The following is a 20,019-nucleotide window of genomic DNA, read 5'->3' on the forward strand; positions in this document are numbered from 1 at the left end:
GAATAACAAGTGCAGAAGTGCTCTGGGAAACAAATGTATTTTGTCTTCTTTTTCGAATTCCCAACCACCTGAGCCCAGATGAATTTCATATCAAGCGATAGCAATAATAGAAAAGGGATACAACAAAATAGGGGAAGAGGTGAATGAAATGATACCTTAAATATGAAGCGGCCGCTAGGATTTCCTGTATGCTTCTGGACGCCGCCCTCGTCGACAATTATGGTCGCTCTTTCCAAATTCTTTCCAAAGAGTAAATGCAAGCTGCAGAAAGAGTAAAATAGGATAGATCTGACAATACGAAATTAACTTTGAGAGAGAGAGAGAGCGCGGGCATGGTTGTAATGAACTACTTGGCTAAATGATCGTCCGAAACTGTTGATAGTTCAAAAAAAAAAAAAAAAAAAAAAAAAAAAAAAAAAAAAAAAAAAAAAAGAGTTGTTAGAAATTGAATGAAGAGCTGAAAACCGAGAAACGGAAGAGGGAAAATCAAACCAGAACGAGAAGACTTAATTTCCCGCCATATGGAGTCGGCCACAGCGGTGCTTGCTGAAGATGCAGCCATGATCCTTTTCGCTGTCTATGCTGTCAAGCGTGACCATGGCAGGCGTTCAAGAGAAGGAAGGCGCTGAGCAGATTAGGGCGGCAAACGAACTTAGGGTTCCATTACTCGTGGTTGCTCGTTGTGTTTGATCTAGACATCTAGTAACCAAACTAATTTAAATATTTTTTATAATGCTCAATAATAAAAAAAAAACAATTATATATTCAGCTTATTCATGTTCATAATTCATGATTAACATCATTTGAACAAATATATGTTCAGCTTATTTATGTTCATAAATAACATCATTTGAAGCTTATGAACATGCTTGATATGAAACCAAAAAGCTTGTTAAGATACTCAATTTTTGTTTGATATGGAGCTCGTGAAAAAAATTAATTATTGTTTGATATATATATATATTGACTAAGTCTCATTCTAAGCTGGTTTTATGAATTATCAAAATATATGTCTTTATGTTTGATAGGTTGTTTGATTTTAATATTCATTAAGAAGCCCGTTCGTTAAAAGTATCATTTATGAGCTTGCAAAGCTACTCGTTTATGAGTCAGATAAAGTTCAATAAGCTTGCTTGTTTATGGGCTAAACTAGTAGCGGAGGGAGGCAAGGTCCTACAGGGGCACATGCCCCTCCAAGAAAAAAAAAATCGATACCTACAGACGGTTCGACGTTTTGGGGGTTTGACATTTGCTCGCACTAATACTTCAGGCTCAGAAGCTCTCGCGAGTCGCGCGGAAAAGGATGCTCTTGTCTCGTCTTCACTTCTGCCTCAGGCCTACACGACTTCACTTTTGCCTCAGGCCTCCCGGATGGACACACCGGGCCAGTGGCATCATTGCATTTGAATTTTGCGCATGTTGATCATCTAGAAGCGGTGCGTCTAACATCTCATACCCGTGCATTTGCAGATTTGCTCCATTCTTCCATCTTCGATCCGCACTTGAAGTCAAGAAGGTAAGAAGCTCTTAAAATCTCTTGCAATTTCACTTTAGTTTTCTATATAAAAATATCATTTGCAAGGGCTTCGTTTAATGTTTTTAGTTTTCTATGTAAGCTTTTGTTTCATGCTGGGATTTTGTTTGATGTTTTCAGTTTGCGATTTCATTTGCTGTTGTCGTGCTTAGCTGCCTTCAATACTATACAAATTTTTCTTTTGAAGTTATTGATGCAATGAAATAATTATTTGATTAGTGCATCTCAAATTGATTTTTTAGAGCATTGATTCATACATTAAAGGCTTTGCTCATAATTTATTTTTGCTTTGTTTTTTAAGACCTATTATTATCAAATTATCACCATTTGTATTCACTTGGGAAACATAATATGTGAATTTTTTTATTGTTTGTTGTTGTCGTTTTATATGTTTTAGGTAGTTCGACTTTGCACAAAGATTATGAATAAATATTTTAGGAAGCTTTCATAGTCTTGCACATCAATACCAATAGAGGATTCAAGAAGTACTCATGATGAACAAAATGAAAAAAAAAAAGAAGAAATCTGTTGTTGTTTGATGAATCATCAAAAAGCAGGGTAACAAATCTAGAAAATCTTCAATCATATCGTGGATTACGTATACCTATTTTTGAATTTAGCTTTAACATTCATGGTCAAGGGTATGATGGAGTAAGCAATATGATAGGAGAATTAATTAATTGGCTAAAAGCACTTTTTCTAAATGACAATAAATCTACACACCAGCTTCAGTTAGTCTTAGTAGCAGTTGCGAAAAATTATGTTCAAATTGCATTGTTGTTTACTATAAACAATGAGAATTGATGTTACGTGCAGTATCGAATTATGAGGTATTCACTGGACTATAATTAAATCAAGAAATATATTAAAAAAAAAAAAAGAGATCTCATTGGGAGTCTCTGATAAGATTGATTGCGATGTTCTCATCGGTTATGAATGTGTTTGAAATAGTTTTGGAGGATGACTTAAGCTTAGAACATAGATGTGAGACGTTTGCATTATTAGATTCCATGCAATCTTTTAAGTTTTCTTCCTGTTTGCACTTAATGAAAGATGTACTTGAAATCATTATTGACTATCAAAAGCTTTATAAAAAAAAAAAAAAGATCAGAACATCATGAATGTCATGTCTTTAGTTCAAATATAAAAAATTAGATTACAAGACTAAGAGATAACAAGTAGGACTTCATTAAAAAAGTGACTTCAATTTGTGTTGGACACAAAATTAATACTCTGAATCTAAATGACAAGTGGGTGGCCCATGGATGATCGCGATGTAGACTTTAAGAAATGACAAATTTACTTTATTACTAAGTTTATATATTCTACATAGTACTTGATATGCAACTTTAAAAGTTGAATAATCAATTTACAAAGGCTAATACATAATTATTTTCATGTATTGCTTGTTTGAATCCATCAAATTCGTTCTATTATGGATATGCAATTTGATGTTTAATTTTCATTATTAAAAGATATAAGAAATCTTGCTGAAAAAATAATTTAGAGTAGGAAGAAAGTACTGTATCCCCTTATTTTGAGGATATTGAAGTTGATATTAGTACTACTCGTTGCAATAACAGAAGTTGAAAGGAGATTTTTTACAATGACTATCATAAAAAATCTACTGCGCAATTGAATTGTAGACCACTGGATGAACGATACTTTAATCGTTTAGATTAAAGAAATTTTGGATTATATTGAGAATGATGTTATTATTCAAAATTTTCAGAGTATAAAGAACAAACACTATAAATTGTAAATATACTTCGCGTTATATTTAATAATTTATTTTTAAAATATATTTTCTTAAAACTATCCATGCCGGTTCAAAGCCCGGATGAAAAAATATTGAGGGGATCTTAAAAAAAAAGCCCCCCTCTACGAAAAGTTTATGACTTCGCTACTGAGCTCAACAAAGCTTGATAGTTATGTTCGCCGAGCTCAATATAAGTGGTCGTTAGTAATATCAATAAGGCTCGTTTATTAAGCTAATGAACATCTCGACGATTCGTTAAAATTTCGATAAGACACATTTATTAATTTAAATAAAAGTTTGATAAGCAAGAAACAGATCGAACATGAATTGAACATAAATCAAATTTGAAGATATGACATTTTAAATAAACTAAGTATGAACACAAATGGAAAAAGTTTAGCCCTACTAGAAATAATCTACTATACATTTAAATCTACAAAAATCCCTTCTTCACAATTGGAGATGGTGTGATTATAAAATTGGAAATAAATCTTTAATTTATTTTAGTTGCAATAGAGATTATGAGAATTATTGAGGGGACAATTTTATATTATGTACTTTATTAAAATATATTTAAACAATTAAAATCTAAGTCTGACTAAAATGCACACTTTGTTAGATGTGGGCCAATGTTTAGTTAATGCTTCACTATCCAAAAGACTTCTTCAATTATATTTTCAATAAAATAAACAACAAAAAATAAATAATAAGATATTTATATGCATGAATAGTACAATAAATAAATAAAAAATCATTTTTTCCAAAAATACCAAAACAATATAATCATCAAAACAAAATCTCATTCAATTATTATATTTATATACATAGAAACATGACTAATTTTCAAAATAATCCCCCAACAATTCGTATATGACAAATTTAATCCAAAAATATAACATTGAGTCCATCGTCTAAATAAAATTAAATTTATATCACAATTATAACATAATAGATCATTTTGGATCAATTTTGTATAGTCGATGAACTAACTTTAGACAACGGGATATTCCGGGACTAAGACTTCGTTTGGGGCGGCTTTCTTGATGCTTCATAAATCAACTTTTTTAGTATAAAAAATTAATTTTTTACTAAAAAATTACTTTAAAATGCATCAAGTAACCAGCCCCAAACATCCTATATCTGGAAAAATTATTAGGTGCGGAGTGCGCACCGTCCGCACAAGCATTGGGTACGGTACCTAGCGGTACCGAGTGCCAGTACCTAGCGCCGAATAATGCTTGTGCGGACGGTTCTCCCCGTCCTAAATCGGCCATGCACCAATAGAGTGTGTGGAGACTATTTTAAGAATTTTTATGTACAAACACAAACCCAAATCTTATAATAAATATTAAAAAGGCCAAATTTTTACCCTTAACCCTAATTCTAATTGGGATTCTTCAAAGCCTCTCCCACACGTGCTCCAGCAACGGTCGAGGCGTGCAAACCGCCTCAAGAGCAGCGACTTTGGGCAAAGTCGCGCTCGCCCTCTCCTTCATGTCCACCGCCTCACTCCCCACTCTCTCCCACTCGAAGCACTGTATCATGGACCCCAACACCAAGCCCACCATCCGGCCCGCCAACGCCTCTCCCGGGCACCGTCTCCGGCCCAGCCCAAACGGAAGCACGACGCTTCCTTCGGCCCGCGAGCTCTGAAACCTCTCCGGGATGAACTTGGTCGGCTCCTGCCATACCTCCGGGTTCCGGTGAATGGAATACACGTTCACCAAAAGCATCGTGCCTGCCGGCACATCGTAGCCGTCGATTACGCATTCGCTTGAAGATTCGTGAGCGACGAGGAGCGGCGCCGCCGGGTACAGCCGGAGAGTCTCGCTGATGATGCAGTGGAGGTAAGGGAGATTTGGGAGGTCGGATTCGGAGAGGAGGCGGTGGTGGCCGATGAGATCGTCGATTTCTGTTCTCGCCTTCTTGAGCTTCTCTGCGTTGTTGAGAAGGAGAGAGACGGCCCATTCTATGGTGTTTGATATTGTTTCTGTTCCAGCTATTATGAAGCTCTGCAATAAAATATGTTTTATATTAATTGAATTGAAAAATGAAAAATAAATAAATTAATAAATAATCAGCATCAATAATTTCACTAAGTACAAAGACATTAATTATGGGCAACGAATAAATTTATTTTATATTTTGTATAATTTTTTGTAATAAATTAATAAATGTCATATAACATTAGAAAATTGAAAATATAAAAGCCAAAATTATGTGGTGTAGAAAAAGAAGCTGGCTGGTACTGTTCACACTACAGAGGCCGAATATTATTATTTTAGAGAAATTTTGTAAAAAAATTTTCCAAAAAAAATTATGTAAAAAACAATATTAAATAATATTTATAAGAAAAAAACTATTATCAATTAAAAAGGTAATAATTAACGTAATAAAAATATTAACTTATAAATTTCTTTTTCTAATCAAGATTTATGATTCATATCATAAAAAAAAAAAAAAAACTCAAATCAAAGCCCAACCAAACTGAACAATTTTGTGCAAATCAATTTGATTCAGGATAGCTTTATTGTTGTTTTATTTTTTAGATTACAATTATATATTTTGTTGGATCGCTATCTTTTTAACTATTTTTAAGAACTTTTTTTACTAGGAAGTAACTTTTTATATCACCTTTCAAACTACTTTAAAGTTTCGTTTGGGACGACTTTCTTACTATTTCTTAAAGCAACTTTTTAGAACAATATATAAAATTTTTATACTTAAAAGCTGCTTTAATAAGCAGTAAGAAAGTCGTCCTAAACGAAACCTAAGTATTTATTCTCGCCCGCCTTGAACTCTTTTTAGCTCTACATCAAAAGAAATTATTACACGCGAATACCAAATACACAAAACTATTCAATTTTGTCATTGTGAACAATAAAAATACAGTGACGAAGTTTAATACTATACTTTTAATGTTCACAGAAATAAAATCCCACAAATCAGACATAATAATCTCTCTGAGTGTAGATATTTTTATAAATCTTTTAAATACGTCCAAAAAAGTCATAGAGCATTAAATTATAGAACCAACAAATCGCTTGGCGATAACTCTCAGCAATTATTGAAAGCATATGGATCAGCTTCCTGCCCCAGAAAATTATTTCTTATTAAAAATTATTTCTTCTTAACAAAGCTATATTCTATAGAAAAATAAATAAATATTCATATGGCAAGGCTCAATCCACCACACATCTAGTACTATGCACGACGTTTAAAGCAATGGCACTGGATGAGTCCAGCCGGCCTAGTCAACATTCAAGCTAAGTTAATTCTCCTTCTAGAAGAACTGCCAAAATATAAAATTAATGGCCGACAGAAAATGAATGATGCTTCAGTCATCTTCAGAGTTGATTATTATTTTGTTTTTCGTTTTTTTTATATTTAGCACAGATAGAAAATATATCTAAAAAAACGATTACAGGTAATTAAAAATCAAAATGTTTCACAAAGTTCTAAAAATCATCCCTTTTTAACGATCAGATAGGCAATTATGAATACCAAAAACCCCAATTTTGAATTGCAATTCATTGAAAAGAAGATCGAGAGAGGGAGAGAAAGATGAAGATTTGTGAAGACTGGACTTACCATCACAATGTCCTTGATGAAGGAATCACTGTAGTTCTCTGGATCTGTCGTCTGCAACGACAGCAGAAGACTAAGCATGGTATTCTCACTCGCAGCGCTGTTAAGTCTCCCTCTCTGCTCCTCAATCAGCTCCTGCAACAGCTCATCCATCCTCTCCCTGAACGTCGGCAGCCTCTGCCCTACCTCCACCATGTCCACCCAACTCAGCCATGGCAAAAAGTCGCCAACTTTGGACACGCGGCGCAGTCCAAAGAAATTCTCGATGGCTTCCCGGAACCTCCTCCCATCCTCCGCTGCAACGACCCCCTCCCCGTAATAATTCTTTCCGGCGACCATCCTCATCATGGCATCGACTCCCATCCCAAAAAGCCGCGACTTGAGCTCCACCTTCACCGCTCCCCCCGCCGACCATTCAGCCGCCGCGGCCTCTGCCTCGCGGAACAGCCCGCGGAGGAGGCGGCGAGTCTCATCCGCGCGGATGCGGGCCGCGGAGCGAAGGCAGTGGGAGAAGAGGAGCTCGGTCGCGGCAGCCGTGCGGTGGATGCGGACGGCCCCGTGCGTGGTGAGGCACAGCTCCGCGAGTTCTGGGGAGGAGATGACCACAACAGGGCGAGAACCAAAGCGGAGGTAGATCACCGGGCCGAGACGGCCGGCCAGGTCTGTGAACGTCTGGTGTAGCGGTTTGGTGAAGTGGTGGAGGTGACCAAGGATGGGAATAGAGAAAAGGGTTGGGGGAAGAATTATATCCATCTTGTTTTTCTTCTTCTGTAGAATCCTGGAGAGGAGGATGATGAGAAGGGAGAAGGAGACGAGAATCAATTGAAAGAAGCTGGATTCCATGGCGAATGAGCTTTGTTTCCAACACTGTTGTTGAGGAGCTTGGGATATTTATAAGGAGATGACCGGAAGACTCGAAGACTGACTGTATCAGGATGGTCTGTCCACGGAATTTTTTTTTTTTATTTTGGGAAAATCACGGAAAATATTGTCCTGTGAGGATTTTTCGCTGGGTACTTGTACCGGGTGACCTGTCGATTTCTGATTGGACTCCAGACTAACTGTTGTTGTTCGCATAGGTAATGTAGCATGTTCTGATTGATCTCCGAATCATCCGGTGTACATACGGAATAATTTCTCATCTTTTGAAAAATTATTCTGTGCAGATACCAGACGGCATTCGGAGAATAATCAGAACGCGTCACGTCATTTTTTTTACTCGAGATCGTTCGATACCGAGTGATGTGACATGTTCTAATTGATCTCCGCACTATCCGGTATCCGCACAAAATAATTTCTCATGTCTATGCCAGCCTGTGGATCAAGGCATGGAAACTGCTTGGCTGAATATTTTCTCCGGGCTTTTTTCTTTTCTGAAGGAGAATAAGACAAGGAGCAGCTGGTCTTATACGACACCTTCGTTGTCAGTTCACGTGCCGTCTAACTACGGCGTCTTCTGTGCAGATAAACAGAAAGTTGCGTGGGAGTTGTAAATTGCAAACATAACGGTAAACTTACGGTAATAATCAAAGACTGCGAGCGACTGCTGCCATCTTTGAATGTTCTTACTTGATGAATTCCACGGTTTGTTACATAAATTCAGTTTGCTCGGCTGGACTCTCTATCTAACTACAAGAGCAGCAGGTCTTTATCACGTGAATCTTTTTCAAGAGTCAAAATTTTACTTAAATCAAATAAACAAAAGATCATATATAATACTATTAAATAAATTTAGTGTAAAGCTTAAAAATACGTTCTCTTCTAAAATCAGCTCATTAAAGCACAGTTGTTGCTTCTCATAAATTGGAATTAAATAGGTTCTTTCCCCCCTTCTTTCCCCTTCCCTTGGCCTTTAGGTTTCCCCACCTGGCTCCCCTTCTCGTGGCTAGTTCCTTACCCTCCTTGGCTGCCTGTTCCAGTTCCTTGGGCTGCCTGTTCCGGTTCCCTGAGCTGACTGTTCTGATTCCCTGTGGTGCCCGTTTATGTCTCCCGTGGCTGCCTTTTTCGGTTCCCTATGTGGCCCTTTGGCTCCTGCTCCTGGACTTCCCCTTGGCCTTCTATTTCCCCTATTTTGATTTGTTTAATTTGGGGTATTTTGGGCTGTTTGGCTGCCACATTTCTCCTATATATATGTGATGTTTTGTAAGCATGAGATGGAGTTTTAAAAATTGATTTTTGGACCAAAAACCTGAGGTTTTTTTTGAAAAAGCTTGAGAGCTTATTCCATTTCTTCTCTTCTTCTTGGGAAGGCTTTCGAGCTTGTCATCTCTTTCGTCTCGGGCTTCTTACCTCTTTCTTCTCTCCGCAAGTGACTACCCCATATGTATCTTTCTTCTCGATGACTTGACAAGCTTCTTTAATTAGATGTTATTTCATGTTCTAAATGTCATTGTTATGTATTGTAACACTCCATTACCAGAAGTATCAGGCATACCGTGCATTCAAGTTAGTTACAAATCACGATCAAAGTCATTATGCAAACTGACGAACCTGTCAACAATTGAATGACCTTTCTTTTTAGAGACATTTAGGTTAATTATGGCAAACTCAAATACACATCACATATCTAAAATTTGAATTCAACATCTCTTAGTTGATAGTCAAAACTTGCAACTAACAGACAAAAAAGAGCGTATAAAAAATTCCTTGTGAGGGACATGAAGATAAAATTTATGTGAAATTTTGCTCTTAAACAAAAATAAAATAAAGATTGTAAAATCAGAATTACGGGGATGCGGAGGGGAAGAAATATGCCTTCTCAATGTAAATCCTAATATTAATTATTCTGTAAAATTGAACTTCTACAATGGGGCATAAGATGCACAACACGTTTCTCAAAGCAGGTTTGAAGGAATTAAAGAAGCTTCGCGTGAAAATTCGTCAATTTGTGGAATTTTCATCTAAAATAAGGTAAAGTTCCCGATCAAAGTAAAATGACAAGAAATTCAAACTAAGGAAGAATTTCTAATGAAAATATGTAACTAATTTAATGATGATAAATGTAATATTGCAAATGTGAGAGATTCCTTCATTTTTTAGGATGTCATGGACATAAGAGAAATTAATTGTAAACTATAAAAATGCCGTGCATTTTCAACTGTTTTTGAGACTGTGAGATCTTCATGGTCGGAGTATAGTTCAAACTGGTTTGATTCGATTTGAAAGAGGTGAATATTTAAAATTTTATGTTTTAAACTTATTTGTATGTATTTGGAAGTGTTTTAATACCTGAAAAATATTGCATGTGTTCTAGAACGAGTCCTAAAAGTTTGGAGTGAATTTTGGTAAAATTTGAAAAATATTACTATTTGAGCACGTAGGTGTTGGGCGTTTGAGTGCCACAGCGCTGTAAGAGCGCCAAGGTGCCAAATAGTGACATTTAAACGTTAGAGTCTTGAATTTTTTTGGAAAATGAATTAGACTAACTGCACTTTAAATATATTTTAAATCCATTATTAGATTCATTCGATCAGCTCGCTGAGAGGAGAGAGAAAGAGAATGGTTTAGAGGTCTCAGAGGACGAGTGAGGTGTGATATGGCATGGGGTTATGTCGGTGTCAGTGGATGACTAAGGTGGAATTCTATTATGCCGGAGCCCATGAGCTATCGACGTGAAATTCTATTATATCAGAGCCAATGCACTACCAAGGCGAGATTCTATTATGCCGTAGCCAGTGGGTTGCCAAGGTGGCATTTTGTTAACAAAGATATATATGAAAATTTGTGCTTGAGAGCCTTTCTAATAATCAATGTGATAATCACTACGAAATATATACTCATAATTCAATTAGTTTCAGTATTTGTTTAAATGCATTCAATTTTAGTACATGTTTAAATTTTTCATATTGTAGTTCAATTTATTACTATAACACAATATTTTCAATTTTTCCGGTTTCAATTTTAATTACTGTTTAAAGCAAGTTGGCAGGTAGTGTCAGGTCAATCCGGTAATCCATGTGGGTCGGCAATCATGACCCATTTGTAAAACCGAGTCAGCTTAGGGTCAACCTTTTTAAACTTGGGTCAATCCGGATTCGACCCGAACCCAACCCGCAAAATCATTTTGACACCCCTAGCTCCAACTGGATATTGGAGTCAATCTTGCCACAATCAGACACTTTATAACTTATACGATATTAGGTTAAATTGGGTCAAGTTGTGACAGTGATCATCAACACAAGTCACAAACTTATAATAAATAGATTTTTTTGCCTTAATTTTTTCATTTTCCTCTTCTACTCCCTTTCAGCCGTCTCCTATGACTGAGTTTTCTCACGGTGGACTAACCTCACTCCAATCATTTCTAAGAACTCTTTAATTTTGTAGTATGATTCTCTCGATCATTATCATTAAAAATAACGGGCATTTTAATGAAAAGTCTTACTCAGACCCTCAATGTAGCTCATCATGAAGCCCTCACGAAAGCCCATATAGATTGTGCTTGGAACAAGAAGGAATATGGGCGTATGAGGGCCGGCAGAAGACTTCGAGGACTGCTTTTGTCAACCACCTCAACCTCAATGAAGAGGCCATCACGAAGCATTCTAGAGGCTCCATAAGAGCATCATTTGCTAGTAAATGTATTTAAATTCGGTCACAATTCCATAATAAATTTTCAGACCATAAAAAATCAAAAAACATATTCACTTGACATTTGACAAAGAGTGCTATACCTTCGGTAGTAACATTATGAATGATTTAGGATTCATTTGGGGCATCTTTCTTACTATTTTTTAAAGCAGATTTCTAGTAGAAAGCTACTTTAAAAAACAGTAAAAAAGACTGTCCCAAACTAAGCCTCAATCACCGATGACTTCAGCTCAAGAATGACTCAAAGAAATTGGATTCAATTTCAACCAATTAAACTTGTATACTCATTTCAATCTCAATTCGAGCTATTCTTAAAATATTTATTTTCTTGATATAGGCCCAATAAAAGCAAAAATCTAATTTTATCAAGGGTTTATATATATATATAAGTTATCATCCACATAGTTGCCACATCACCCATGTTAAATATTTAAAGTATCTTACTATATATTTTTTAGGTCATACACTAAGTATCTAAAAAATCACATTAAGTACATTATTATAGCTTCAAAGTGAAGCTCCTTACCATTTACATTACAAAGCTCAAGAGCTCAATTCAATCCCCCAAAATCAGGTTATAATTCCAAGAATTGATTCAATTATAATGGATAATCAAGAATCTTCTACACCAATATATTGAGGGATTATTTGAGATAATTTTCTTAATGTTTTATAAAATTACTTTTTTTAGTATAGAAGTTTTGTGAAAACAGGGGGCCTAATAGCTTTCTTCCCGCTTTATAAAATTGCTTTTTATTTGGTCTAAAACTGTTCCACATGAAACCTAACGGCTTCTTACTGCTTCTTAAAGTAACTTTCTAGCATAAAAATTTTGTTTTAAGAAGCAATATGAAAGCCATTCCAATCGAAACCTGAATTTAATTTGAGTCAAATTATTTTAAGATATTTTATAGTTATTTTAAGCTTTCTTAAGCTTCTCATATCCTTCACAAATTATCAACCCTAAACCCTAAATGTTCCTTTTTGTAACCTTTAATACTGTCAATGAAATTGGGAGTTCTTTCCATCTCTCTTATTTTTTTTTCCTCTTTTTTTATGGCCCATATTTCTTTGCATAAAATTGGAAGGTCAAGAGAGTCAACCCACCTAAATATCACACAAGTCAGCTGCCTATGGTGCCTATATGACTTTATTTAGTGATAATAAATAAATACATGTATAAATGCATTGCTTTATCCACTGCTTTTTTCTTGCACAAATTAAATTCAAGATATATTTAGTTCTAAAAATGAAACAAGAAACAAGTGATTCGGTGAATCACTGTATATACATAATAGTTCACCTAATAATTGTGTATGACTAATTTAATTTCAGAGTATCATGCTGCTCCAATTTAATGCTTCTACTATACAAATTTGATCCAAAATTATACTTTTGAAATTTTGTTCGGAGCAATTTTATGTCAAAGTTATAGTATGAAGAATCATTTTGGACCAATTTTGTCGAGAGACTAAGGTTTCGTTTGAGACAGTTTTTTTGCTACTTCATAAAACTGCTTTTTAGTACAAAAATTTCTAATTCAAGAATTTTTTTGTACTATAAAGTAGTTTGAAAAAGCAGCAAAAAAGCTCTCCCAAACGAAACCTAAGACTTCGTTTAAGACAGTTTTCTTGTTGCTTCTTAAAACAACTTTCTAGCACAAAAAATATTATTTTTATACCTGCTTTAAGAAGCATAAATAAAGACAGTCCCAAAAGAAACCAAAATTTATAGTTAAAATTTTTTTAAGAAAGCCTAAGGCTTCGTTTGAGACAACTTTCTTATTGCTTTATAATATAAAAATTCTAATTCAAAATTTTTTTGTACTAAAAAAATTATTTTAAAAAACAGTCTGAAAGCTATCCCAAGTTTCGTTGGAGATAGTTTTCAAAAACAGCTTTCTAATATAAAAATTTCTAGCTCGAAAAATTTTCATACTAAAAAACTGATTTAAAAAAATAATAACAAAACCGTCGCAAACGAAACCTAAATTGAATCAATGTACAATTTATGACTAAATTAGCAACAAAAGAATTGTTGGAGACTTTCTTTTAGATTTTTTCTGCATATAAATAATTTTTAAAAATAAAACAATTGAAAGACTTACAAATGGGTTCCGTAGAATTGCTCGGACACCTTGCCGGTCACCTTCTGCATCCCCACTATGCCAGTTTGCAGTGCCATTGTCATGAAGACTTCAAACTTTCCTATTTTTGATACTTCTTTGAAAATACGTCTGCCTCCTAGCTGATCACATGCTGTTGGCTTGTAATAATGCTAATCAGATTCTCGCATTAAAGGAGATGGCTTAACTTCTATCCAGGTGGCAATCTCAATGATGGGAGAAATTATTCTGTGCGAAGATGAATGTCGTCCGGAGACCAATCAGAATGCGTCGCATCAGCGGTACTGAGCCGTGGTACCGAGCGCAAGAGCGACGTGACGCATTCTGATAGGTCTCTGGATAACGTTCGATGTCCACACAAAATAATTAATCCAATGTTGGATTTAGGCGTGTGATGTTACTCACATGAAACTTGAGAACTTCACTTAATTGGCTGATAGTTATGAAGCTCTCTTTTCTAATGGAAAAACATTTCACAAATCAATGAAGGTATACATACTATTTCTCTCCAACATACAATTTATATACATTATAAAACTTGAATGATGGATCATAATTAAGATTTCATTTGAAATAATTTTCTTATTGGTTTCTAAAGTAACTTTTTAGTATAAAAAATGTATTGAAAGCAACAAAAAAATAATGATCAAAAGTTGTCTCAAACGAAGCCTAAATTAACATATTTGGTTAGAATGGATTTGAATATAAAGTCAAAAAAAATTGCTTAAATCCCCATATCAGCCCTGTTTTGAAGGCCCACGTGCAAGTTACTGGTCTTTCTGTAACTTGTTCTCACACCTCCAAGCACACAGGATTCACATGGAGACTCTGGGTAAGGTGTAAATGCTGAGCAAAACAATGGTGATTCTCCCTTATTTTTCAGAGCTAAAGCACAAAACTCAATTTATTTTACTATCTAATATATGCGCTTAGAAAGATATCAAGAACAATAACATCAAACCTTTATTCTATTATGTGGGGTCGGCTACATGAATCCTTTTTCTCCAATGTGTCTGTTTAAGAGTCAAATTCTTATTTAAATCTAATAAAGAAAGACCATTTCTAATATTTTATAACCAAGTCTTTTTAGGTCTACCTCTACCTATCTTAACATAGATTAAATGTAGCACATCTACTCTTCTAACCGGGTCATCGGAAGGCCGTCGTTTTATGTGACCAAACCATCTAAGACGACTCTCTCTAATCTTATCTGCCACTCGAGCTACTCCAACCTTTTCATGTATATGCTCATTTCGTATCATGTCTCTAAGAGTAAAGCCACTCATCCACACGAGCATCTTTATCTCTACAACACTTAACTTAATATTATGCTTCTCTTTTAAAGGCCAACATTCTGCACCATAAAGCATTGCAGGTCTAACCACCATATTATAGAATTTTCCCTAAAGTTTGAGTGGTACTTTTCTATCACACAACAAGCCCAATACATTCCTCCACTTCATCAATCCAACTTAAATTCTACTAATAATATCCCTATCTATTTCACCATCACTCTGAACAATAGACCCAAGACATCTAAAACATTTATTCTTATTAATGACTTGATCACTCCAAGTCACAAACCCCCAACTAGATCTATTACTACTAAAATGCATTTAGAAAGATAAATCAAAATAATTTAACTAAGAAATTCTTTGGAGGCTATGGCTTTGTTTGGGACGACTTTCTTATTGCTTTAATAAGTTCTACGAAAGACAACTCAAACGAAACCTAAGTATCCATTACCATAAACATCAGTCTCAAAAATCATACCTCAAAAGATGTAAAGATCTTAAAAATATAATGTCTTGCAACTGAACCAAATTGCAAAACAAAGATATCAAACATTCATTTGGAAACTGAAGGATGGATAAGACAATAGCACTTTGAAGAAGCAAATCTAACCGGACATTGGTATCTGTGGTGTGTCCTGCTGGCTTGCATAAAGGGTTAAGCAATCCACGGATGAACGTTTTAATAGTCCGTTCATAAGTACAGCTAAAGATCAAAAAGATCCTTCTCACAAAAATTTTCTGATTCATAAACTGGAATATTTGTACTCAATGCTTGACTGTAAAAGGTGGTTAAGAGAGTAGGGATATTACGATTTGGCTATACGTGCAATGAAGCGTGGGAACAAATAAGGTCCTGCTGGAAATGACAAACCAAGAAGATCGAGGCATAACAAAGATTTTAAGGTTGAGATAAAACCACGGCTTGGCATTTTTTTCTTATTTATTTCCAGGTTTCTCTAGTGGAGGATATGGCGGATGATGGTAAAATTAGTAAAGGGAAGGAGGATAATGACATGGAGGATGGTTGTGGCCATGGTGAGCCTTGAGCCACCATGACCATGGAAGCTTGAAGATGCCATCCACTACTAAAGGTGGAAGAAGGATGATAGGAAGTACTTGAGTTCGCAAGTAATCCTAAGTGAAATACTTGAGTTTGCAAGAAATCCTAACAATAATTGGTGATGAATAGTGGGAAATAACTGCTGTTTACAACTGTAGAACAACAATTTACAGCAGTTTTCTAGGGAAAACGAACGGAGAGAAACAACGAAGAAATCCACTAGTAGATGTAAGAAAAAAGCAAACGATACAAGTTTCTTCAATTCGAGAAGAATAAACAGCTCTCTAAATTTCTAGCCAAGCCTAGAGCCCAAATGAACAAACCTTAGATCTCAAATTTGATTTCAAACACAAGATAACCCCCAAACCCTAACAAGATAGACTAATTAAAGCAAAAGAAAAATTAATTAATCCCTAAAGAACCCCTCATTCAAAATTTTCCTCCCAAACCCTGTTTAATTTAGGCCATGGGTCCCACCAATGCTGTCGCCGCCCCCTCTCTTATCCGCCTCCCCCTTGGGACCGGCAGGCATAGACTTGAACCGGTCCAGATTAGACCAGTTCAAGTCTAATAAAGGACCATCCGTTATCTCTTGGTAGAAGAAGGATTTTAGGATACCTGTAAAAAAAAAAAAAAAAACCATAAGATTTCTCATCAAAGAAGTCAAACACTTAAGCCATGGAAGTGATCACCAAACCTCCAAAATGTATAACACAATCCAAACCTTCCTTTTTCATTTAATTTCTTCCATATTTATATGTATATGGATGAACAAAACGACAAAGAAGTACAACATTAAATTATAATTATATATTTAAATATAAACCAAAGAGAAGAGACAGCTTCAAGTGGTGGAGGTGGGTTTGCAGCCGCAATTCCCTTAATCTGAGGGCTATAAATGAACCGAGCATTCGACAAATTACTCGTTAACAATCTTGAACAATTTTTTAAATACTCGACTATTAAATAAAAAAAATATGAACATCTATGTGTTCTTCTCGTTTATATTCATAAATAATATCAATTAAAGCTCGTGAATAAGCTCGATAAGAAGCTCGTTAAGATGCTTCATCAAATAATTTTTTTGTATGTTTTCATATAATTTTTAGTTTTATTATAACAAATTATTCTTATTATATAAAATTTTTATTATATTTGTTATGTTATATTATTTCATTATAATGAATTTGTTCATAAACAAAAGTTATTTATTCATATTTGTAATATTTTTTTCATAAAGTATTCATGAATAAACTTGTTTATAAGAAAAATTGTTTTATGAGCTTATTTGTTCGTGAAATGTGTTCATTTGGTAGATCGAAATCACTCATTATATATGTTCGCGTACAGGTCTAGGAGATTGTTTATTAGTAGGCTTGATAAGACTTATTTGTTTAAAGCTCGATAAATATGAACGAACTGAACATGAACCAAACATAATCAAAACATGAACATCTATTCTTTTAAATGAACTAAGCTTGAACACAAATAAAAAAGCTCGTATCGAGCTTGAACCAAGCTTGAACAAGCTAATAATAAACAAGCTCAAATATGAACAAGTACATATTAGGCTCGGCTCGGTTCATTTTTAGCCCGAGCTGTGCTTTTACGCTCAATACGTGGTTTTACATGATTTCAGCTAAAGATAAAAAGTGTACAGTTTGAGGCTAGGTAGTGATGTTAGTGTGATTTTATTTCAATTTTGTTGGTTTATGTATTCTTTTATAGCTAGTGTGATTATTATACATATATTTTTGAGACTATGATATATAATGTAAATATTGATTATAAAAATGAAATAATGTTTTCTATAAATTTTTTATTTCATGTAATGCAATTATTCAGCTTTAGATGACAAAAATTTATTGGGTTGTCAATGAATGAATATTTGTTATTGTTGGGATTCTTGGAGTTCATGGATGTAAGAGGGGGGCGAGGGAGGAGAGGGATAGAGGGCACAAGTCTAAGAGAAAAATAGAACTTAATTAGGATTATTTTTTGGCTTTACCTAGCTTTATTATAGCCTCTCTACATATAGAGGAATGAGACTACCATGATAACATAACATAAACCTAAGAAACAACTTAACATACAACTAGATCAAATCATAACAATCTCCACAATGGTCCTGATTTACCAAAAAAATGAAAAAAAGAAGAAAATAGATCTTGAACGCTTCCTTATCTGAACTGAGAGCCAACGCTCCACATGCTTACGTCAAGAATAGTGTTCAACACCACTTATTCAACTTTCATGAAATATACATCTAAGAAACAGTCTGCTTGCTTGCACTTGTGCAGCCCTTGGACTCTGATATGTCAGTCTAGCCCGCGGTTCCAACCTGAGGCTCCACCCGCTTTCGATCATGGCCCCAAAGCACGTAGAGCGGCCTGCGTACCATGATCAACATCTGCCCACACCCTGTGCAACACCTGCTCGTGCCCTGCACGCCTCTCGCAATTTGCACGTCCGACAAACAGGCCTGATCCAGTTTCACCCCTCCTCACTGCACACTCATGCGTGCTCTAACCAACATCCCATATCACCTTTCCATAGGACACCTCATGTCTTCTCTCTCTCACCCCCTCCAACAATTCTCTTGGAGTAGTCATCCAAGCAGAGGTTGAAGCTCTTTCATGAAACTTCCTTCTCTCAAGAGTTTTTGAATGAAGGATAAATGCATAGAACACGTTGAAAAGATAATAAAGAGAAAAATGAAAAGAAATTCTTCCATTTTAGATCCCAGGATGTGACATAAATAATCTTCAAATTTGACATGATTAAAATCAAATCCAACGACTTGATGAGATGAATCCAACGAGCCAGAGACGGACTTAATTCCAACATCATTTATTCACCTAAATACCGAAGTGATTGATGAAATTGACAAATGGTCGTTCGATGGAGTTTTCAAATTTTCTCAATAATTACAGGGCATGCCACTCCTAAAAATCTATAAATAAACCACCAATCCATACATGAAAGGGGGCCTTAGGCTAGAGATTCGATAATGATCCAAGCTTAAAGAATTCCAGAGCTCCATCGCAAGCAAAATCGTCGCTGCTGAACTTTCGTTGCCTAGTTGTCGTCGTCATACCTCTGCCTGATCACAACTGTTAGAACTCTGCCTTGTTATTGCTATGAGACTTTGGGCCTATGCTGGACCTCCTCTCAGTCGCCATCTTCAAACATTTGCCAAGATACTGCCATTGGACTTTGGGTGTCCCACATCCACTTGGTTGACACTGTTGAACCTCACTCGACTGCCTCAATCAGACTTCTGCCCTTGCCATTGCAATCGAACCTTCTCTCTCGATCAATACCATTAGACTTTTATTGCATGACTGGTGCCATAGGACCTCTGCCCAACATATGCATATAATATCTATTAATATCAATTATTTTTTATTATTCTCAACATAAAATATATATTTGTAGTAAATATTGTGATGTATAATATAAGCAATTGATCTAATATGAAACACACTCCATTCATAACCATATAAAGAATCATGTAACATGAAAAAGATAAATTATTATATGATATTTATGAACATGAATCATAAATGCATCGTGTCTAAAAGGGTTGAACTCTATTCCACCATACAAAATAAATTAATTCAATTTCTTAATATATAGACACGAAACATTCCACCATACCATAATAACTTTAATACTATTAATTGACAAATGCCTACATTAAAAAGATGAGTCGTTCACAGGTAATAATTTATCGTGTCGTGTCGTGTCTGTGAGTTGTTGATCCGAACTAAATTCTGTATAAAAAATCCTTCCTAGCAATAAAAATAAAAAATATATTCCCATTAAATTATTAATGAGATAACAGTTCCATTTATATTCAGGTCAAGGCACTGAACTCTCTTTCTCTCTGCTTTTCCCACCTTAACGTGCTTCCGACCTTCCTTCCCGCTACAATCGCGGCCAAACGCCAAATTCATCCGTAACCCCCGAAGCCTCTCCTCCCCATTCGCCATCCTACCACATCCCATCTCCATGTCTTGTTCCCCTTTCTCTCTCTCCTCCCTCTAACCCGTCGCCGCCCCCAGC

At 35.4% G+C, this 20,019-nt stretch overlaps 1 protein-coding gene and 1 long non-coding RNA gene across 2 annotated transcripts; both read right to left on the bottom strand.

Moving 5' to 3' along the window:
* Positions 1 to 43: 43 nt before the first annotated feature.
* Positions 44 to 685, bottom strand: LOC110109213. Its single transcript, XR_003702915.1, has 3 exons — positions 493 to 685; positions 156 to 261; positions 44 to 68 (listed from the first exon to the last, which is right to left on the bottom strand). It is a non-coding gene; the product is annotated as an uncharacterized LOC110109213 (long non-coding RNA).
* Positions 686 to 4,205: 3,520 nt separating this feature from the next.
* On the bottom strand, positions 4,206 to 7,793 carry LOC110109219 (isoflavone 3'-hydroxylase). Its single transcript, XM_020840178.2, has 2 exons — positions 6,885 to 7,793; positions 4,206 to 5,305 (listed from the first exon to the last, which is right to left on the bottom strand). Exons 1-2 carry the CDS (start codon positions 7,722 to 7,724, stop codon positions 4,691 to 4,693), a joined length of 1,455 nt encoding a protein of 484 aa, XP_020695837.1. The 5' UTR covers positions 7,725 to 7,793; the 3' UTR covers positions 4,206 to 4,690.
* Positions 7,794 to 20,019: the final 12,226 nt, after the last annotated feature.

This window comes from Dendrobium catenatum, unplaced genomic scaffold (assembly GCF_001605985.2).
Source record: "Dendrobium catenatum unplaced genomic scaffold, ASM160598v2 fragScaff_scaffold_1520, whole genome shotgun sequence".
Classification (NCBI taxonomy): domain Eukaryota; kingdom Viridiplantae; phylum Streptophyta; class Magnoliopsida; order Asparagales; family Orchidaceae; genus Dendrobium; species Dendrobium catenatum.